Source organism: Xenopus tropicalis, chromosome 7, assembly GCF_000004195.4.
Source record: "Xenopus tropicalis strain Nigerian chromosome 7, UCB_Xtro_10.0, whole genome shotgun sequence".
Classification (NCBI taxonomy): domain Eukaryota; kingdom Metazoa; phylum Chordata; class Amphibia; order Anura; family Pipidae; genus Xenopus; species Xenopus tropicalis.
Window position 1 is genome coordinate 44,360,458 of NC_030683.2, and position 22,992 is coordinate 44,383,449.

A 22,992-nucleotide genomic window follows, 5' to 3' on the forward strand; every position below is an offset into this window, starting at 1 on the left:
CTTATGTAATAAAAAGCAATAAGTTTGCCCAGGAGCAGTAACCAAGAGCAACCAATAAGATGTTTGCTTTTAAACAGGTGACCAGTGTATTCTATCTGCTTATTGGTTGCTATGGGTTACTGATCCTAAGTTATTATTATTAACATTTATTTATAAAGCGCCAACATATTCCACAGCGCTGTACAATAAGTGGGTTTCAGACATTGAAAACTAATAAAAACATGTTGGATATGATTTTTTCATACTTTCAGAAATATCAAAGGTTATTAACTACATCACTGCATCCTGAACTTTGATGTTTTGAACAAGTTCAATCAAGAATCACCTCTGTCTCTTTTCAGTTATTTTACAGGGTAACCGATGACCGAGGAAAACATTCTGAGCTCTATTTAGTAGGGATGATTTGTTACTATGGCAAACATTACTCTACTTTCTTTTTTCAAACCAAAATACGCAAGTGGATGTATTTTGATGATGCTCATGTTAAAGAGGTAAGAATCATTTTACATTGCAGTTCTGATTTTCTATATTTTTTGCTAGAGAATATCACATCTGCAAGTTAGTCTTTAAGACATTACTCTACAAGGGGCTACTTTTCTGTAAAAATTAACTTGCAAGATCTAACAAATATCTGTTTTGAGGATGTTTAAAACTTGAACTTTTTTTTTTTTTTAATAGATTGGTCCAAAATGGAAAGATGTTGTTACAAAGTGTATAAAGGGTCATTATCAACCATTGCTGCTGCTGTATGCTGATCCCAGGGGTACACCAGTAACAGTGCCTGATGTCCTGTCTCAGATGGATCTACGTCAGTACACTAGAACATGCTATGACAGTGAAGATTCTGGTAATTAACTTTTTTATGGTCATATATTTCTTTATTTATTACTGTAAACTGCATTTGTTTGTATTTCCTTGAGCTTGTTAACGTCTTCATAGGCAGGGAACCATCCATCTCCAGTGACACCAGAACAGATTCTTCTACTGACAGTTACCATTATAAGCATTCTCACCATGAGTCAGTGGTGAGCTACTTCTCCTCTGAATCACAAGGCACAGTCATCTACAATCTGGAAAATGATGCAGCATCTCAAAGCAGCAGAGACACAGGTACAGCTTTCTAAATACTGGATAGAGTGTACTTAAATCATTGACCATAAGGAGACATGTAGTTCACTGTGGTGTGATATTAGAAGATTCCCTAAATTGAGTACTGTGATTGTTGTCAATTTTGTTTACTTGAACCTGGGCCATTTGCTCTAATACTTTGGTCCTGCATTAAATAAATATATGTATATTTAAAGCTTTCTCTGTTTACTACAGAGTAGTTATTAATCATATCAATGTTTGCAGGAAAACATTAAAAACATGTATTTGTCTAGTATCTGGCTAGTAATTCTGAGTACAAGCTGCAATCTCTGAGAATCATCTGGTGATTTTTTATATTACTCTGTTAAGGACACTTGACAGATAGCGAGTGCAGCCAACGCCACTTTTCAAGAAAAGGACCCTTTACAGACCGAAAACGAAGTTCCAGCCGCCCTCGGAGAAAAGGAGATGAGTCACAGTCTTCTGGCTATCACAGCGAGGGTTAGTCCTGTTGGATTTATATATTTTTGTGAGAATATTTTACTCCCATTAGTATTGAATATATTACCCATGTTTCGGTTTTATCACAGATTCTTTCTTATACTTTGGATGATACAACTGTGGCACTTTTTTTCAAATAGGTGAGACACTAAAGGAGAAGCAAGCACCCAGAACAGGCTTGAAACTGTCCAGCAGTTCTAGCAGGCTGAGGGATTTTAAAGCTACTGTTAGCAATATTATACATAACAGACCATCCCAAGCATCACAGACTTCTTCTCAAGGCTTTCACCATGTGGGGAGTAACCTCGATCAGTCAGAAATCAAGCCACCTACAAACTTGTCAATGAGACTGCGGGACTGGGATATAGACAACAGCAACAATGAAACAAAGTCTGGCTTCTCAAACAGGTATCGCCCAACCTGGCGGCCTACTCGTGAGCCATTAAATGTAGACAGTGTCTTCAGGTCAGAAAAGAGGAAAAATGCTGCATACAGTCCACTTAGTCCTTTTTCAGAAGATTCAGGTAAGCTGATGTTCTAGGCTTTTAAATCATTCCTGTTAATACAGAGCTTTGTTATGTTTTTTAAGTGACCCCACTGCATCTGATCAGTGTATACTTTTTTTGTTGTAGCTTTAGAATGCTGCTTCTTTATATTTATGTTTATAAAGAAGTATGAGCATTGTTAATAAATACATTTTTATATAGTAGTCACAACTTGTATACTAATTGAAGAATTTTGCTTTGACTAGGATTTTTATTTTTTTTTCATCTGCAGTTTCTTGTTTTTTAGCTTGGCACTTGTTTAGAGGTTAACTAGTCACCTAGCTGTGGAAAGGTCTTTCATTGAAAGTTAAGTGTCTGATTATGTTGCTTCTTTCCCTTTCTTTTTAAACATTAAGGAAAAGAAATGGCCACTAATGAATTCCGAGAAATAGCCAACTCTGAATCAAAAGACAAGCATCAGTTTAAATACAGAAGTTGGGGCATTGGGAGGGGTGCCCCACACTTTCTTGACCACCAGCAGCCTCGTCTTATCCAGAGAATGGAGTCTGGGTATGAAAGCAGTGAGCGGAACAGCAATAGCCCAATCAGCATGGACTTGCCAATATCAGAGAACTGTAGTGCATTTAGGTAAACATCTGTTCATATTTTTGTTTGATTATTTTTATTTCATAGCCTATTACTCAAGTGCTGATATAAGTCATGTAATAGTTAACACTTTTATTTTAAAATAACATCATAACAGTAACACTGGATATCACGCAGACATCTTGACCTTTAAGTTGGCTAATTAATGAGCATTTTTGTTGGTTTTGCAGAGGCTGCTTTTTTGTGAGCAGCTATGTGAAAGAAAAGACATTTGAGAAAAAAGCATATCCTACACAGATCATTTTAAACACATCATTCTGTTTAGTCTAAAATGATAATATAGTTCACGTCAAGAATGTAGGCGTAATTATAGAGGATGAGATTTAGATGAGAAAAAGGAAGATAATGCCAGTAGCTGTTTTTGTCCTTGCACTAGAAAATGCACATTCATAAATATATATGTGTGGGCAGCCAGAGGTTTTTTTTGTACACTTAGCTCTAAAGTTGCTGGATAACATGGTAAAAAAAACAAAAGGCAGGTGTGTAGTAATGACAAACTTGAGTGGTTCCCCTTATCATCATAGCTGTTAAAAGACCAGTAACACCAAAACTGAATAGTATTTATTTGTCCTTGTATACTAATATTTCTATCCTATAGATGTAAAAATCTTTTAAGCAGAAGTCCTGGTTTTAATTCTAAAGCATTTATGGATTCTTCTGTGTTTATCATTGCGGTTTTCAAATGTGCAGTGAAGATTATATGTAAATGTTTTAGGACGCTTTAATTTTCTGTTACCAGCCAGTGCTTCTAATTTTGCCTTGACCCAATATTCTTCCAGTTAAACTTTGTTTGTTAATTGATAACATGTTTGATCCTAATTACTCTGTTAGGACTGGAAATTTTGATGTTGGCTAAACACTCTTGTTTATGTATTAGAAATACTAAATCAGGGGTGCCCATGAGTTATACTGCAGTTTACCAGTAGATTTTATGCTGATGACTACTAGTTCTAGTACAACTAGAGAAGCCCAGCATAGTCCACAAAGAGCTTCATTCAATCACTCTTGTGGTTGTGTCCTTTTTGGATTCTATAAATAATTACTTGACAAATGGGCGGTGTCATTTGAATACAACATTATTAAAATTAAAAATTAAGGAGTAAAACTGGGTTTTCTTCCCAGGATTCCTTCTGCTTTGCATACAAATGAGGAGAGGGTCTCTATACTTCCAATACTGTTCTTGAGGATTCATTTCCCTGGTCTTGCTGATAGTAAAACCCTGGTTACATTGATTGATCCTCACAAAGAGTAAACTTGGTCTGGGATCTGCAGCCCGACCCAGCGGGTTAACTAACTAGAATATTTTATGAAAACAAAAATGTTAGGAGTTAATAGGTTTTTATCTTCCTAGGACTTTGCATACAAAGTAAACAATAGTTTCCTTACTTAAAATGCTTTTCTTGTAATGATGTGTAATTTATAAGGCAGAATAACACTTGCAGCAGTAGAACATGATAAGCACTCAAAGAAGGCCCCATGTAACATATCTGTGCACCCCTATTGCAATGTTCCATCTAATAATATTTGCACATGCATTCAGTTTTTGTGGCAATAACAGATTGTGGTTCACAAAGAATATAGTGTGCATGATGGAGAAATAAGCAGTCTTCATCCCAAATTTTAAGGTGACTGTGCACAGGCAAATTTAAGCTTCTGATTCAAGTGCTTTAGACCAATTTGGCAGCTTATCTGCCTGTATATGGGGCCCCTGATGTGCCCCCCAGATCCATATATGGCTAAGAATTGGCTAGTTGTTGATTGGACAGGTTTAATTTTGCCATTGGATCGGGCACCACATTGGCTCATTGATGTAGTCCTTGGTCCAACGGGCCAAGCCTAGGGCCAAATGATCGAATTAGCCTGATATTGCCTACCTTAGGTGGTCATGTCGGGAGGAGATCCACTTGTTTGGCAACCTCGCTAAACAAACGGATGTTAATGTGTATGGCCACCTTTACTCCATCCATTCTTTATGTTTTGTAACTAAGCACTGTCCCTTTTGTGTCCTGAAATTCAGTTTTGTTCCTAAAAATCCAGTTGGTTGGTATGTTAATTGGTTTTCCAAACTGTTCTGCTCTGTGCATGACAATCCTCTAAGGCATTCTACTATATGGTATTGTTGCTTGCACTTTAAGGGAATATCACTCAAGGAAAAGTCCAGGTACAGCTCCTACATGGCGAAACATTCCGAAATCTCAGAGCAGCAGTGCATTAGACATGGCAGATTCTGCTTCCAGTGTCTGGGTGAAGGTCCATCCAACACACATGGGTAAGAGACCTATATGTGAACAAATCTAATGAACTTTTATATGTTTCATATTTGCATTTTTGTTAAATCTATATAAGCAAAAGGTCTGGTGCTAACTTATAAATATATGTTTAATGATTGTCTGGTTAACACACAAAGGATTTGCTTCCTAAATATATTAGGTTCTGATCAGTGGTTTCCACAATAGTTGCATAATGCAAAGTAAATGTAATGCATGTACATATGTATTTATATGGCATCACAATTCTACGCAGTGCTTTATAAGGTGTAAACAAAAACAGGGCTATAGTTATTATAAGTTAAACAGTAAAAATAGATACATCTATGCTTAGGTATTTCAATACACAGTTGGAATTTGGCCACTGTTGTTGGCCAGGCAAGCTTGACTTTAAGTTGGCATTCCTATTCATCCCTCAGGTCTAAATTTGGGTTGAGGTCAGGACTGTGCAGGCCACTCAGCTTCTTCCACTACAGTCTCAGCAAACCTTATTCATATTTTATATTGACTTCACTTTGTACATAGTTTACAGTGAAGAAAATACAGAACTATCAAGGTATCCTCATTGTAGACTGTAGCGTTAAGTTTTGCTTTTACCGGATCTGGGGGCCAAGCCAAAATCATAAAAAAAAAAAAAAACCCAGTCCACTCTTCCTCCTGTATCAAACCTTGCAGTCAGTTTCACACATACAGTGTGTGTGGCATTTGTGAAACCTGAGCTTATCTTTGACACTGTCATATGGTGAGGCACATTTATCACTCTAGAAACACACATTTCCACTGCTCCAGTGTCCATTGAAGTGACCTCTTCACTAGTTTACCAGACTAGATTATAGAAGCTAATACACAAAAATGGTTCCTAATGAGTATTTCTTCTTCTGAAGTTACTTCCAGAGACCATTTGGAACAAAAAGTGTTCAAATTTAAAACATGAGATTTAAGAGAGGGTGTTGAAAGTTGCTGGACACTTTTAGCCATATAGTTCCTATTGTACAACCATTCCATTGTATACACTTTGCTTGAATGGGCTTTTGTTGGTAGGTCCACAAACAACTCTATACCGAAGAAAACATTGCATCCATTTCGCTATTTTGCTTATTTAGTTGTCCTGTATTCTTGCCATTGACAAGAACTATGTATTAGTGGAATCCACATGGACCTAACTCAGGCAAGAAATTTCCCTTACCATAACATGTAGGCAGAAACACTTAACCCCCTTCTTATAGTTGCTCAGGAGGTGTTGGACTTAGCAATGTCATGTGCTTGAATTATAGTTGAGGGTTGATGCACTTTGATGCAGCCTGTGACAGAGAAGAAGGTGCATACTTGCATTCAACAGTAGGGGCCCGCTCAAATTAGCTAGTTGTTGTCATTGTTGGAGAGGTTCAGGTTGGAACACCATGGTCAGCACGCAAGAAAAACACGTATAACCTCTAAGGCTATGGGAAAATCTTTAGGGAGAATTTCAGTGATTCTGCATGCCTTCTGTGGGGCGAGAGAACTTTTTTGATGGTTTCTACATTCTTGGAAATAGCATGTGAGTGCTTTTGCCTGTCCTCTCTGAATGAGAAAATGTTTGCTGTGATTTAACTTATAGTGTTTCTGCCTGCTAGCTATGAGTAGGAGAAGGATCATTTGAAACTGAGGAATGCTTTTTCTGTAATTTTACCGTTTTTTGTTTTGTTGTTTTCACATTGCATAGCTAAATTTTAAGTTTTGATCTGATATTAACTTTAATACTACAGCAGTTGAAAGCAATGTACCTATGAAGAGTGAACTTGATGAACTACAGGAGGAGGTGGCAAGGAGGGCACGAGAACAGGAACTGCGATGGAAGCGGGAGAAGGAAATTGAGGCTGCAATGGGATTCAATCCACGACCAAAACGGTTTTTGGATTTAGATGAATTACAGAATCAGGGTACTTTGCTTCCACATCACTATTGTATTTGTTTGATATACGTTTTATATAGCTGTGCACATTTGACTGATTAATATGGCTAATTAACATTGTAATTGGGGTCCTTGGGCTTGTGCTGCTTTCTGGGAAGCTGCCTGCTTTATCTACAGCTGCCACCAATTCCTGACTCTTGTCTTTGTTTTTTTTATCTCATCCAGTGGCAAAAAGAACATTTCTGAATATTTTACTAGTTTTCTACCACTGTCTGTGCACCATAATTAATCGGACATCCCTTTGCTTAAATTTTGTAATGCTCGTCTTTGGTTAATACAGGTAGAAGTGAAAGCTTTGAGCGATCTATGCAAGAAGCAGATTCTGTGTATGAGCAGTCAGTGAGACTGGAACAGAAGGGAGATTACACTTCAGCGCTGGCTTTGTGTAATGAAGCTATTTGTAAGTAACACAAGTTCAATTAACTATTTTATTCTTGCTGTGCTCTTCTACATGCATGTCTAACATTTCTGGCTCTACTGTTGACTGGAAAAGGGCCTGTTAATATCCTTATTTGAATGAAAGTGTTTGGCATTGCCTAACCCTGCAAGTATTTTATAGCAGTTTTCTGCTTTTCTGCTTTTTCTGACCAGCTTGTGCTAAATCAGCAGGTGCTTTGCAGTGTGGGAACAGAGCTCTGAAGTTCAAATAATAACAAAAAACCGTTATAACATATTACAAAAACCTGTTATAGGTTGAACAGAACATGCTTGCATAAATGTATTCCATTATTGCTCTGTATCTAATGAAACTGTAATGCAGGATATTTCTCAGAGTGTCTTCACATCAGGTAATGTTGGATCCTGCTACCAGTTTTCTTCTGCTAAACTGGCTTCTTCCAGTGCATAGAAAACAATCCATAAATGTTCTGTGAACACTAATCACAGCCACAATTGCTCCTATTGCACTGACTGTTTGAGGCTAAAGAAATAGAACATAATCTGTTTTTATAAATACAGCTATAGGATCCATTATCTGGAAACCCACATCTAGAAAGCTCAATTATGGGAAGGCCATCTCCCATAGACTCCATTTTATTGAAACAATTCCACTTTTTATAAATAATTTTTTCATTGTAATAATAAAATTGTACTTGACCCCGACTAAGATATAATTAATCCTTATTGGAGGCAAAACTGTCCTATTGGGTTTAAATGTTTAATTTTTTTTTTTAGCAGACTTAAGGTATGGATAAGATCCCTTATCCAGAAAACCCCATGGTCCCGGGCATTCTGGATTATAGGTCCCATACCTGTAAACGTTATTTTTGATAGGCCAAATAAATGTCGTTTTTACACATCTAACTAACATTGAACATACATACAATATATATTTAAAGAAACTGCTGTAATAGATTGATACTGTCCCTCAATTTGTACCGCAGAAAATCAGATATGTATATTGGCAATGAAACTAAAGGTTCTGATTTAAAAATGAAGCAGTGCCAGCACTCTGAACTGAATTCATGTAAAAGAAAACATGCAAGTGCATGTACATTCTACATCATGGTTCCATACCCGGAGGCATATGGGCCAGGGATAGCCCTCCTTGGCATTTGTCCCAGCTTACTGAATGGCTGCATAGACTTCTTTGCAAAGAATTCTTATTTTCATACAATTCTACGCAGTAGATTTTTTTTGTATTATTTTATATGTATAACTAGCCGACCACAGCACTTGGAAAAACACTTTTATCAATAAATGCACAAGTAGAATAAACAGTAATTTTAGCAGCACTTTAATGTCATTCACAAACATTACAATAATAAGAGGGAAGCAATGCTTCTGTTATCTTTGTAGGAATTCTCTGAATCACAGTTTGCTACAGATATAATTCAAATTCCTACTACAACTGACAAAATTATTCACAAAATTATTCAAAATTATTCATTAACACTTGGAGACACAGCATAAAAAATAGATGTGCAAACATTAACATTCTTGTGTGTTTTTAAATATAAATGTGAAATATGGCTGAATGACACAAATATGCCCAATAACACCTAATTGCTAGTTTAGTTTAATTATTCAGGCAGTTAAAGCCCATAAGTTGATATGGATTTAATCTTATGATATTGGGCTGCTGTGCCTTAAAGTCTAGCAGTCTTCTGTCATCTAGGCACTTCTCCACCCATTCTTCCAAGGCAAATTGTATTTGCAGTGCAGCACTCCTGTGTAAAAGGTCTAGTACAAATGTGCTTGGCTTGGTGAAAGAGGGCCACGCTAAAAAAAACCTAAAAGGTAAGTTATGGGTTGCATAACTTATTGCAACTTATAGTGCAGCTGACCCTGGTAAAAGGAGCAATGATCAATGTCATAAGAATAATAAAACTAGGTCATATATATATATATACATATACATATATATTATTATTTGCTTTTTTGACTCACTCCAGTTGTGTACAATATTTTATGCTGAAAAAGTTGCTGTAAAATAAGTCAAATACCTATATTTATAAACTTCATTGCTGTCATGAATTAGTGCATACAGTCCCATAAATAATGCATTACAAAAAAGCTAATCAACATATTTACAAAGTTCGGGAGTGTTTTTTTTTGTAATTTTTTTTTTATATTCATTACACTGTTGGCAGAAACCATAAATGTCAATAAGGAGAATTAGGTCAGCAAAGAATTGGCATTGGCTAAAGTGCAATTCGCTTGTTCTAAACAACTTTCTTTAAGTAACTCTATCAGCAGTGAACAAGGACGCAGAAAGTGATGGCTGCCATCTGTTCTGTTTGCTGTCACTAGAGAATCAGATCCATTTAATCTGGAAACAAGGGGAGATGCTATGCACAGAAGTTGACATGGAAACTGGGCCACAGATAACGATCTCAGTAGCTACTAACTATTGTCCTTGCTCTCATGAGGAGCCATTTTATTCAAAATCATAGGTTAAAACCTATGTACAGATATTGAACCTTAGTAAGGTTTTACATACAGTAAATAGGAAACTGTCTCACAGATAATTTTCTCCTAACTATACTAAACTGCTTGATCCTATCTGAGAAATGTCATCTAAATTTGTTCAAACAAGACCTTGTTTTACTATCAGTAGACAGGACTCTGCTGTGATTGGTGACATTTATAGGCTATTTATTAAAGGAGTCACTATCCCTGTTGCTAAATAAAGTGGATGTGTGCACCTCGTTTCAGAGTCATATGTAACCCTTCAGAGATTTCTTCTTATCATACTGGCTTATAGAAGCATTTTGATTTGCTGGCTTGTGACTTTCCACATTTAAGGTGTAGCTTATTTTGAGAATCTTTACATTACAATACAGCATAACCCCAGTTCAGTGTCTGTGCACTGAATGCATCATTCTGAAGTTCATAGGTAGCAAGCCACTTTGTTAGGCACAGGTCACACACTTAAAATCTTATGAGTCTTAGTTTTCTCCAAAGCTTCCTTTGCTAATCTAACTATTATTGGGTGGTTGTGGGTTTTTTTTAATAACATTTCATTGGCCATCTCTTGAAATCCGCCACCCCCACCAAAAAAAAAACCTGATTTTAGGACAGGTCACAGAGATAATATGGAGACTGTTCCCACCCCAGCTTGTTTTACATTCATAAGGCTGGTTCAAGCAACATTTTAGGATGCATTCGCTGCATACATAAATGTTTGTTGTTAATCAACTGAAAAACATTATTTGTTTTGTTTTTCTGTAGTGCATGTGTTCATGTTATGCTCCTTTCTGCATCCGATTTTTTTTTTCTTCTTTTTGTGTGTGCTGCATTTGTTTCTGCTATGTTTTCTTTTGCATTTTAGCTAAAATCAGATTTGCCATGCATGATGCCAGATCTAGCACTCACTGCAGAGCCATAGCAGATAAGAAGTTGCAAATGTGCATACGAAAAGCACGGAGTCTTCAGGACCGCATGCAGCTGCCGACAATTCCTCAGCCGCCATCACCAGATTACCCCTTGCCACAGGGGGAAGCTATAAACCAATCTACAAGGTAGCTGCTGTGTAACTTCCTTAACTAGGCATGGACTAGTGAATTATTCTTTGATTTCTGTATTTAAAGGTCAAAACAGAAATGATCTTATTTAAGCCTACCATCAAGAAATATTTACTATACACCTCTTGTTGAAATATATTACATATTCAAAAGGTTGGCTACCTTGGTAACCTTACTGCAGTTACTCTTCCAAATAACGCAGTCTATGCTGATAACAAAAAGTCACTAGCCTCTCAAATTGATACAGTAGAGAAGCCTGATTATTATGCTGCATTTTGCCGTTGCTTGGTCCATTTAAATGTTACATTTTTTTAAGCTGGAGCCGCTTAAATTCAGTGTTAATGTTATGGTGTCTGCTGCATTGTGTACAGAGATCTTCTGATTGCATAATGGAAGCCTTTGTTTACAACTTATAACTCATATATTTTAGTTGCTAATAACGTGTCAAAAATGTTTAATTTTTAGTGACCAGGCTATCTCGGAACAAGTTCCAGTGAACAGACCGGTAATGCTGGAGACCAACACAAAGGAGGACTACCCATCCAATCCATTATTCCACCCGTTAGCTTGTAGCCATGAGTTGCTTCCATTGTCCTCTGAGTCTTCCAACTTGTCAGCTTCTGAGCAAAGCCCACATAGCAAAGCGTTTTCTAACTTTCTGGCTCCATATAACAGTCTCGATTCTGAAGGTCTTGTCTCATCTCCAAAGGAAGCAGTGTTTGAGAATAAGGTGAAATCAGAAGCTTATAGCCAAGGCCTAGTAAATGAACAAACAAAAACAGAAAGGGTAAAGAATGTCAGCCCTGATAAATGTAAGGTGGGAGAGGAAAATGAAGGAAAAGAAGGCCTTCTAACATTGCATAAGGTGAAACTAAGTGGGATTAAATCTGGTTCTTTACCATCATTGCTATTTCCGTGGGCACGCCGAACACAGACTCAGTCTCCTGATAGAAGCAACCCACCCAGTCATTGTAATAAATCTGTTAGCACAGACAAATGTGTTAGTACTGAAACTGGTGAAAGTAATAAACAGATGGGTTCCTGTAATGACATCACTCCACCTGGTAACACCAGCCTCAGCCTTCAACAAGCCAACTTGTGCTCAAGTGCAAATAGTCATGAGGCATTATTAGACAAGCAAGGTGAACTTTGCGGTCCAGAACCTTGCAAATCTGAGGCACCAAAGAATAAGGGGTTAGTACGCTCTCTAGCAGAACAGTTTCAAAGGCTCCAGGGGGGCTCACCAAAACTAAACAATTTTGGTGTAAACTGTACTGGTGTTGATATTGGTGAGAAAAAGCCACTGCCAGAACAGCAATCTTTCAGTCCTTTGGATAATAAATCCAGTTTGCAGCCCCTTGTAATTCATGAAAACAAAGCTAGCTGCACAGAACAGATAGACCTCTCACCAGACTGCCTGGGCAGGTCTTTTGACATAAAGGGTTCCAGTATACATCTTGTTGATAACCAAAATAATGGCTCTGAAAAGAAAGAAACGCCTGGATGGGTTGTTAATGCTCCACTTAACCAAGGTAAACTTTTCTATAAAGGAGGGAAAAAAGTTAAATTTGCAAGCACTGTCCATTTACCTGGCTCTGTGCCCATGGAGCAGTGGGCTGAAGATGTCACCAGATATTATAATGATAAACTGGAGAGTATAGGTGATAAACCTAAAGTTGGACACACTGTATCTCTTAAACCAAAGTCAATAAGGTATGGCTTATCAAAAAGTTCAATTGATCTGCGCCAGGAGTGGAATCGGGATGAAGAGATCTCAGACCTGCAAACTTTATATAATGCTAGCCTACAGGCTTGTCCAAACCGGAATATGCAGTGGAGGTCAGAAAATGCAAGACAAGGATTTGGAAAACCACGTGAGTATTATATTTAACAAATGTGTGAAGTACTATTTATGCTGTGTCATCATCCATGCAATATAAGAGTTGCATCTAACCATCAAATTATTAACGAGATGCAGCTCAAAAAAATTCTGAAACTGTTTTTTTTTATATAACGTCATATTGTGTTTCCTGCATGTATTAGCATCCATTAGCTGGAAGAGTAGAGTTTTGCCAGTTAAAACTCCTGCCTCCTCTGCTTCCTCCTACTAATAGCTCTAGGTCTGAAATGAGGAGGCTTACAACCTATATCCAGACCTGGCAGCATTGGAGCAAATTGGTCCTCCTTATGGAGCTAGTTGCGGGTTTGCAGTCATGTTAGCATTTAAAGCCTTTCAGACACTGGGATGCTGGAGAAGGGGTACCATACCTACACCTACCTGTCCTAGCAAATTTATGTCACACTTTATCTCCTAGTTCTGGAAAACACAGCTGGAAGGAGGGTGCAGACAACTGCTGGTAAAGGTCTTTCAAGGACGCCCACAAAAGAAATGGAGCACAATCTTAGTGGAACCACATTTTCACCTGTGCCAAAGGTAACACTGGATTTTTAAGTGGAGGTTCACCTTTAAAATACGTTTTTGTATATTTCAGATTGTCCTACTTTTAGCAACTTTTCCGTTAGTGTTTGTATATTATGGTTTCTCAAGTTTTTGCCTTTGGTTTCACAAGATGATTTTTGAGTGATGTATTTTTTTATTTTTTTTTTCTTTGTATTAAAGCCCTTCTCTTTTCATCTTCCATTCTGACTTCCAAACCATTGTCTTATTGCAAGGGTTAGTGAGACCCTAGCAACCAGACAGGCATTGACATTTCACATTGGAGTGCTGCAGAAACAAAAGTTCATTCAGCACCCACAAAATAAAATTGAAGACCAAATGTAAACTATACAATGCCACTGTCTAGATCAAATGGCAGTTGTGAAATGAATGACACCTGCTTACTGAATACAAATCGCTTCAAAAATGGACTTCTTAAAGATGCTGCAGGAAAAACAACATAAAAAGGGAAAGTTTGTAATTTTTGTTGGGGTATCAATTTGCTGCGCACATTAAGAGTGCTATAAAGCTGTAATATCCAAAACAGGCAAAACATTTCAAGAACCAGTGGGATGTAGACTATATATTCTATTGCATCCTACAGTTCATTCCCCATTGCCCAGATAATCTTTCCATTATGGCCTCAAAATACAGGTTTTGGTCAAATCACATGATTAACTGTATTGGACAGTATCTGATGTTGTGTAATAAGCTTATAGCTCAATATTGCTGAAATCTTGGTTTGACCTATCCAGTCAACCCTAAACAGTTGCAGCACTGTTAAGTGTACCTCTGATTTTGTGATGATCACCAAAATAAAATCAGTCAGATCATGGGACTGACCCATGCAGCAGTTTGTAGGCTAAACAGGTTAATAAAGCTGTACAGTCTTTATGACCAAACCTTGCTGTTGACTGAGCCAGGTGACTGTTTTAAAGGCCCCGCCTTTGTCATAATGGTCTCTGCCATAAAGTAAAAACTGAAAATCCATTTCCTTATCATATTTCTGAAGATTGTTTAATTTGTGGTAATATGTTAATAGGTGTCATAAACAGTATTAACGATTAACACTCATATAACTGGTTAGCATGACTAAAAGGCAATAAATACTCTGTGCACCATTGTAAACTCATTTATTTAGGGTTATTTGCTTATTCATCCTTACTGAATTTTTGTATACTAAAAAACAAAATCGCACAAGTATATAAGCATTTTAGCTCACAGTAGCTATAACAAGCTATAATCAGAACTTGAAGGTAACTTTACAGATCTGTATGGAAAGACTGTACAGTAGAGCTGTAAAATATTTTGTATCATTGGGTGATGTGATGCTTTGAATAAAGGAGAAGGAAAGGCATTTTACTGCCAATAGATTAGCCATAATAATGCAAGATAAAATGCTTTATTTATTCTGCAGAATGCTTTACCATACCTGAGTAAACAGCCCTAGAACTTCCTCCATTTGTTTAAGATGCTGCCATTTTCGCTTGGTCTCAGTAGCTTCCGTGAAACAGTTGGGAGGGGTAACAGTAGAAGGGAGGTAGAGACGAGCAAACAGAGCAGACTTGAGTTAATGCCCTGAAGCATGGTTCTAGGAGCAGGCAGTCTGATATCAAAAAAGAAGAAACAAAATCCTGTGCAAGTCTCCCCATATTTCTCCCATTCAGATGATCAGAATCCTCATAGGAAAAATAAATGCTGATCTCTGTAAAGAAAGTTCCCATAATGCCTCGCTCCTGCACCAAGACCGGTGTATATGCTCAGTTTGTAAGACTATGAGGAAGCTTCCTGCTGATTGGCTCAGGTAAACATTCCTAATGGGGGGAGTGAGTTGTTAGCATTCTTGAGGGAGGGGGAGCAGGAGAGGGGAGAGAGCTGCTTATCTCTAGCAGAGGAAAACAGACCCAAGAAATCTCTTGACAGAGGACTCAGTGCAGCTTTTCTGTGAGTGCTTATGGCTGTATTTACACCTTTCTGATAAAGCTTACTGAGTTTTTACCTTTCCTTCTCCTTTACTGTGTTGCTGGTATAATAGTTATTTATTTACTGATTTTCATATCTGGAAACACTGTCATACACTGAAAAGGAAATTATTAATGTTATAACAGCATTTCACACAGCATTTACAGAGGTTATTTATATAGAAATGCAGTGTAATAACATTACCAAGTCTTTATTTAGTACCTAACATGGTTTTACTAAAAAGTCTTGCTTGCTTTGGCTTTCTAATCTGCACTATACTTTTGCTTTATGAATTAATACTAGTCTGAAAATTCTTCCAGCTCTGGACTAAACATGAACTGATTTGGTTCAGAAACAGAGTTTTCAGGTGATACTTTGAGCCTTTCTTCGACTTTGCAAATTCTGTGTACACCTGCAGGTCACTCATGGCGGGGACCAAAGCAGGGAGTCTGAGGACGATGAGCTGTACAGTGCAGAGAATTTCCGGCGCCTGGCTCGCAGCCTCAGTGGGACAGTCATCAGTGGCAAAGAAGAGGCAGTTGTCTCTTCTCAGAGCTTTGTAAGTAGCTCTCCCTGTCTGAAGCGATTTGGTCCACATTATGATAAGATCACGTTAAACCTTCTCCTACACAAACGCAAGCTTAACTTATCAATTTCTTGCTTGATTTCCCTAACAAACTGCTGCCGTCTTCATTGGTTGTGTGAAAACCACTGCTTGGCACTTTTTACTAATAGCAATAAAATGATAAACTGTGCACTGTTATATTACCAGTTTCTACAGAGCATTAAGAAATGTGTTATCATATTTTATGTCTGCTCATAATGAATAAACTTTTCTTCACTGAACAGCTATTATTCTAGTAGTAGGAGAGCAAGTAACCAAGTTAAGACCTCATATCGCACTTCAGTGTATTATTTGTGTGTCCGTTTTATATTGTATTATTAATAGTAATATAATAAAATTAGTAATATACATAGTAACTTAGTTTGACAAAAAGCCACACACCATTGAGTTTAACTCTTAATATCTATAAAAAAATATGTCCAACTGCTAGTTAATTTGCCACATTTATTGATGTTTACATAGTTACATAGTCCAACCTGAGGTCAACCCCGAGTTGACCAACCCCAGTGCACATATATTCACAAACCTCTACAGACCTATATATACACTCACGTATATAAACTAGGGATACACCGAATACATTATTTTTGGGTTTGTTCGAACCACGAATCCTTTGTGAAACAGAATCTGCCATCACAACGTCACTGCCTTTACAGTGAAAAACCACCTACTCTGCTTCAAATGAAAGTTCCGTTCCTCTAATCTAAAGAGGGGACTCTGGTTTGTTTGTTTTTTTGTGGAAAAAAAAGCCCACGCTGTCAGTCTATAATTTCATCCATTGTACTTGTAAAGAGTAATCATGAAATGTTGGCGAGAAAACACGCCAACATTAACAGTCTAACCTCATAGCTTAAATCTTCCATCCACTTCACCAATTTAGTTGCAGTCTCTGCACTCCCTCCAGCTCATTAATATCCTTCTTAAGGACTGGAGCCCAAAACTGCACTGCATACTCAAGGTGAGGCCTTACCAGAGATAAACGGTATAATTATACTTTATTATCATACTTTGCCTTACAAGAGGCAAACATTATCATCATACTTGAGGGATATTCATTTTCATCCCTCAAGTTAATGTACTTTTTTATGCAAGACAGTAACTTTATTTTATTTAGTAGCCGCTGTAGAATCACACAGCTTATTATATGCATAAAGAATCATCCTACCCAAAAGAAAAAAAAGAGCAGTTTTACCCCATTTAGTAGAATCTGCTCCAGTCGTCATAGCTAGTTGGCCCTTCTCCACCTCTGCTGACCATCATTAGAGTCTTCTCACACACAAATTAATACAGCAAGTATAGTGAAAAAAAAAAGTAAAAGTAAAAGTACTGCGCACTCCATTAAAGAGATACTGACACCAAAAATTAAACCATTTTTTACATCTATCATAACATTGTTTTTGCATGCTATTTATAATTTTGCCTCAAAAGTATTTGCCAAATGCTTTTACATTTCCTATCTGATCCCCCATGGCCCTCTATGAGGGGGCTGCCATATTTGTGCAGCAGTAGGCCATTAGCTTTAGAAGCTATAACTGACAGGCTGAGAAGGGACAGTCAGGCTGGCAAAACAGTCAGGCTGAGGGACTTCAAGTAACAATTACTTACAAAAGCAGCCCTATCAGTGAAAAATTATCAACATGACCTATAGGGAACTTTTTATGTACATTAATAATTTGAAGAGTAGTCATTAAGCAGCACACTGACAAATAGAGCCAATACCTGGGTGTCAGTGCATTTACAGTAACAAATATAGTAGTAGGTAGTGACGGCACTCATGGGATCTTTATGTGATATGTGAAAAAAATGAGGATCTTTATTCAGTCCCAGGGCTGTTATTTTGGTGACGGGTGTGCTCCACTCTGTTCTCTAATTATATATATATATATATATATATAATGTGTGTGTGTGTGTGTGTGTGTGTGCCTTGTATTAAAGAAAATTCATCCTTTATTATTTTAACGTTGTGTTTTATTTACAGTATGTTATCCTACTTCACTTCAGCCATCTTGTTCTTGTGTGAATTTTTCTTTTTATTTATTCAAAGGAGGCACCCAATGAGAGGAAACCGCTTATGGACAGCAGCCACTGCTCTCACAGCTCCTCCTTCCACCCTTATTCCCAAAATCCTTCTGTCTTATCCTTTGAACCCCAGCACTACCCAACCCAGCTGCAGCACCCATCCTTTGAGGGACTGGCGCCCAGCATGGTGGGTGCAGCACACAGGCCATCAGGTAAACCTCACAATGTTCCTGCATGTTCTAACAAGATCTGCCTCTTGTGTGTACCTTCACTGGATTACCATTATCTCTGAGTAATTTGCATTAACCACATTCACCTTCATGAACTTGCTTACAGGGTTTAATTCTTCTCTTTTTATTAGTTTGTTTTAGAGCTTCAAATGATCATTGTAATGTTTTGTCATTATAAATAAGAATCTTACAATGGAAACATTAAAAATATCTGCAAAATAACTGTTCTGCACAATTTTTTTAGTGGATTGCTGTTAGTATGTATAAAGTGGGGCATGACATTGTGATTGTTAAAAAAGATTTTCTTTTTCTCTGTAATAACAGTACCTTGTAATTGATTCCAACCAAGATATGATCAGTCCATCTAGGGCCTAAACAATCGCATTGGTTTTATTTAACGTTTAAATAATTTTTTAGTCACAGACACAATTTCATGATTGGACAGGCACTCCAAGCACCAGTGGGTGTGCTTAAAAGGGAGCTTTATTTCACAATCCTGGCATGTTTTGTGTCTTCTGATATATAATTATAGGCATATGTCTATGATTACGTATCGGACCACGGGCACTGGTGCTTGGAGTGCCCATCCTTTCAAGAAATTGTGGCCCTTTGCTACAAGTCTGGGTGGGGTGCTGCACCCAGACCACTGGATCGATGTGGTGAGTGGCCATAAAAAAGCTACATATTGAATGAATCTTTAAATTGGTGAAAAGTGACTCTCCCCATTTTATTTGTAAGAACCTCTGGCGCACTCTGTTTTAATTTTTCTGCATAGCAGCAAGAGAGGTGTAGTTTCACAACACCCTCACCTTCCTCTTCCACTTAGCGAAGGCCCATTCTGGGTAAGAGAGTACAGTGTAACCCATGTTCTACTGATACTAGTCCGGGAAGGCAGCTATTGAGCTGAAATAGAGGTTACATCAATTTCTTGAAATGTTTTGTAGGCATCATTGACTACTTTTGTAAATTGTCTTTAAACAAATAAAATATCTTGAAAATTCCCAACAAAACAAGTGACCTTGCTAGCGTATGTCTTAACTATAACAATATACTGATTGCTATACCAATTCAGAGATATTTGTATATGTAACATTTTCGAAATTATATTTTAATCATTGTTCATTTTCTTGTATATTTTTTAGGAGGTCCCAACTTCCAAAAAGTTTTGGCTATGTCTGACAGGGGTGAAAATGTCCAAGGTAACGAACAGTCGAGGATGGCACTGAGCTATGCAACTTTTCCAAGGGCACCTAGGCTCAGTGCTACACCAACTGCAACAGCATCACAAAGATCTTATGCTGTTCTCGGGCAGCAGACAAACAATCGAGATCAAAATGTTCCAAGTCATTATCGGTGGTCAGGTCATACATCTCAAGGGTCTGCACCTGACAAACACATGGTTAATTCCAGTTTCATGACTTCACCTGGTTGGAGGTCACAAAGTCCTCAAACCTCAGGTTATGGAGGCTATTCAAACTCTTCAGCTTATCCTAAAGCTCAAGATACTGCTGATTACAGTACACTGAGGATGCCACGAAGCTCTTCCATAAGTAGAGGAGATATATGGGAAACTTCTCAGGCTAATCAGTCAAGAGTTCAAGGCCCGAAGAGAGTAGACATGCCACCTGAAGAAGACTGGAGACATAATACTTTTACCACTCAATTTGGTGGTAGGAAAACACAGCCTGTATTTTCACCCCACAGGACCTACTCATCTGCTGCTGACCTATATGGGGCAAATAGCTGGAGAGCTGCCTTGAACAGAAATGGGCGATAATCTTTTCTGATGTCCACCCAGTCAGCTGACCATGAAAAGATATTTTACCCCAAAATATACTGCCAGATTTATAGCTTAGACCAGTGTTGCAAGCCCTGTAATGCAATGGACATTCCTGTATAGAATTTGTACCAGTATTGTCTTAACACCTTTGAGCCTGTGATGTGTCACCTTGTACATTGTGTTATAGATGATCAGCAAGAATTGGAACCCCATTATGTTTTAAACTGCCCACTCAGCCAGGAAAGGTACTGTGGTAATCTTACATGTGATCACAGTTGAGGACTGCATATTATGAATGCTCCAAATTACTTCAGGGTTGAATCACTGACAGATCTTTCTTCCATCCAACACACAGTAAGAGCATTTGCAGATTTAGTACTCTGTCAGTATGGTGCTCGCACAGCAATAATTGCTTAATGGAGACTTTAGAAGTAAACACAATTTGTTTCCAAACTACCCAGCCTATTGGAAGTCAGACTTCAAACTACATTTTTGACAATTTTTGCCTTTGCTCATACAGAAACTTGCTGCATTTAGCAATAGTTATATATGTTGCAATGGAATTAGGTAAAATCTTAAAATGTTTGCTGTTATATGTTTGTTCCCTGCAAGTGAAATGTAAGGCTTCATTGCCGTAGCAATTTCACTGATACATGCACTGCAGCCCTTCAGGGCACATAGTTATCCTGGTTATCCTTGTATTTTTTTCTTTACCTTTTTAGGGCCAGAGCAGCCTGGAACCTATATAACAGGGAAGCTAAGAATCCTAAGGCCATGCACATTTTTGATTGGCCATCTAGATCACTTCGCACAGTTAACCTGTAGAAAGCCTGATAATCTTATGACAGGAATTGTTGAAAAGGTAACCCAGCATTAAAAGTGCAGCTAGTTAAGCACAAATCTTGACTACTGAATAGGAGGATAGTATGGGGGGGGCAATGCCACGGGAGTTTAAGAAAAGCCCGCCCTTTTTTCCTTTCCTCCAGTATCTGTAGCAATGCTTATAACAGAAGACTGTTATCACTGCATGCTTAAATCCACTGACGTTAACTTCTAGAGTAAAATTAAATATTTTAGTGTCAAAACATTTGCTTTTGTAAGTATTTTTCGAATAAATATACGAAATAGTTCTATTACATAACTTCTGCCCAGTGGTCTTGTTCTTTATTTTTGGGAAGGCGGATATATCTTGTGCAAGGGCATAATAATCAGAATGACATTGCCTACATGAACTCGCGCAGATACTTTGCTGGGGCAACTGCTGTTCTAACTGGCGACCGCAAGTAAAAACTTTTTTACTCACAAATAGAAATAGCAAATGCCCAGTTTAATAAATCTTAAACATATTTAGGTTATTATACCATGTAAGCATTAGCAAGTACATACAAATAGGAGAACCTGCATATAGCCTCATCGGGTATGTCATGGAAATGCATGTACTTTTTTTCATTTTCTTGAAAGTCTGTTACAAAGATAATGGCCTTCATCAATATCTTCCCCCACATTGCTGTGTTGGAACCCACTACATGAACTTGCAATATTCAGTAAGTTATATGCATTGTGGGTATTAACAAGGTTCACTGCACTTGGGGAGGTTCAGGAAAAAAACCAAAAACATTGGGTGGTTATTCATGCTAAAATAAGATCATTTAAAGAGGAGTTTATTTAGTGACCATAGCAACCAATTAGATGTTCACACATGGTGGGATATATGTGTGTGTGTGCAGTGATGTTTTTAGAGGGGTGTAAACCCTGCAGTAAGATGGCACCCAGAAAGTACCCAAGACCTACCTATTATTCCCATTTCAGCAACCTGCTATGTCCATTTTAGCACCACATTGCCTGCAATCTTTGATATGGATCTTTGATACCCCCTATTACATCTAGTTCTGCTGGAGGCCCAAAGGTCCAAAATTATACTCTTTTTTTATAACTCATCCCGGTGCATCTCATTCATCCGACTGCCCCATGTTCTGAGCATTTGAAAGTTATCTAGATAGCGCTAAACAGCTTCTTTGGATGAGCTGATCTGAGTGAAAGTAAGTGTCCTATCAAATTCCTGATACCAACCACACAAGGGGCCAATAGGCAATAATCGGCAGACAGAAACAAATATCCAACTTGCCCAAATAATATAATGCTCTAGGCTACCAGATGATAGTTTGAGAGTGAGTGCTCTTATGTTATTTAACAAGATGTGGTGGCAAATTTACTAAAGCTCTATTCTTGTTTTTTTTCTTTTTAAAAATTGGAATTAACTAATTTCTACAAACCTCTGACATTTATCAAAAAATCTGAACTTAAAAAAGCACTTGCAGAAAGGTTGCAAAAACTTAAAAGTTTTTCCACATGTCACACTATACACATATATCCCACCTTTTTCAAACTGTCCTACAAAATCCTGTGTCGAAAATCCAAAAACCTTCAAAGTTTCGAAGCAAAGAAAGATTTTCTAGGGAAGGGAAAGGACGTCTGCCATTGACCTCTACTTGATCTCCACAAGTTTTAGATGATGTATTGCGGGAATGTCTCTGGTTTGTTGCATAGTTAATCTCAAAAAGATTGCAACAATTCTGAGTCGGGTGGAAAAAAAACCAAGATAGTTAGTTAATATCCCACTAAGTAATGTGTCCTTGGGGGCTGAAAACACCAGGACAAAAACAATTGGTAGATCTTTTCAAGCTGATTAAAATGTGATGTAAAAGTTACAGCAGACAAAATGTTCTTTCACTGGCATTAGAGCTAAAGCTGGCCATACACGTGGCGATCTCACGATGTTTCGTACGACCGTCGGTCGCACGAAACATCGTCAGATCCGCCACACACCATTCAGGGCTGAATCGGCAGGTAAGGAGGTAGAAACAATAGGATTTCTACCTCCTTCTGCCGATTCAGCTCTGAAGGGAGAATTTTGGTCAGGCGCCTTCTATGGCGCCCGATCAAAATTTTCTAACTTGGCCGATCGGCGAGCCGACCGATTTCAGCAGCTTCCTGCGATATCGGTCGGCTCGCTGA

The 22,992-nt window shown here is 37.9% G+C and overlaps 1 protein-coding gene across 11 annotated transcripts in view; it reads left to right on the top strand.

Annotated features, from left to right (window-relative positions):
• Positions 1-21,118, top strand: part of usp54 (ubiquitin specific peptidase 54) — a 74,730-nt gene extending 53,612 nt beyond the window's left edge. For 10 of the 11 annotated variants that reach the window (XM_004915929.4, XM_031906117.1, XM_004915930.4 and 7 more), the window contains 15 exons: positions 342-491; positions 679-847; positions 940-1,110; positions 1,459-1,590; positions 1,731-2,114; positions 2,492-2,723; positions 4,877-5,010; positions 6,754-6,927; positions 7,240-7,359; positions 10,732-10,921; positions 11,390-12,798; positions 13,240-13,358; positions 15,742-15,882; positions 17,993-18,179; positions 19,340-21,118. In XM_004915929.4, the coding sequence (XP_004915986.1) occupies positions 342-491; positions 679-847; positions 940-1,110; positions 1,459-1,590; positions 1,731-2,114; positions 2,492-2,723; positions 4,877-5,010; positions 6,754-6,927; positions 7,240-7,359; positions 10,732-10,921; positions 11,390-12,798; positions 13,240-13,358; positions 15,742-15,882; positions 17,993-18,179; positions 19,340-19,974 (4,347 nt within the window). In that variant the 3' untranslated portion in view covers positions 19,975-21,118. The remainder of the gene's footprint in view (positions 1-341; positions 492-678; positions 848-939; positions 1,111-1,458; positions 1,591-1,730; positions 2,115-2,491; positions 2,724-4,876; positions 5,011-6,753; positions 6,928-7,239; positions 7,360-10,731; positions 10,922-11,389; positions 12,799-13,239; positions 13,359-15,741; positions 15,883-17,992; positions 18,180-19,339) is intronic. The other variant, XM_031906119.1, reaches the window with a different exon arrangement.
• Positions 21,119-22,992: the final 1,874 nt, after the last annotated feature.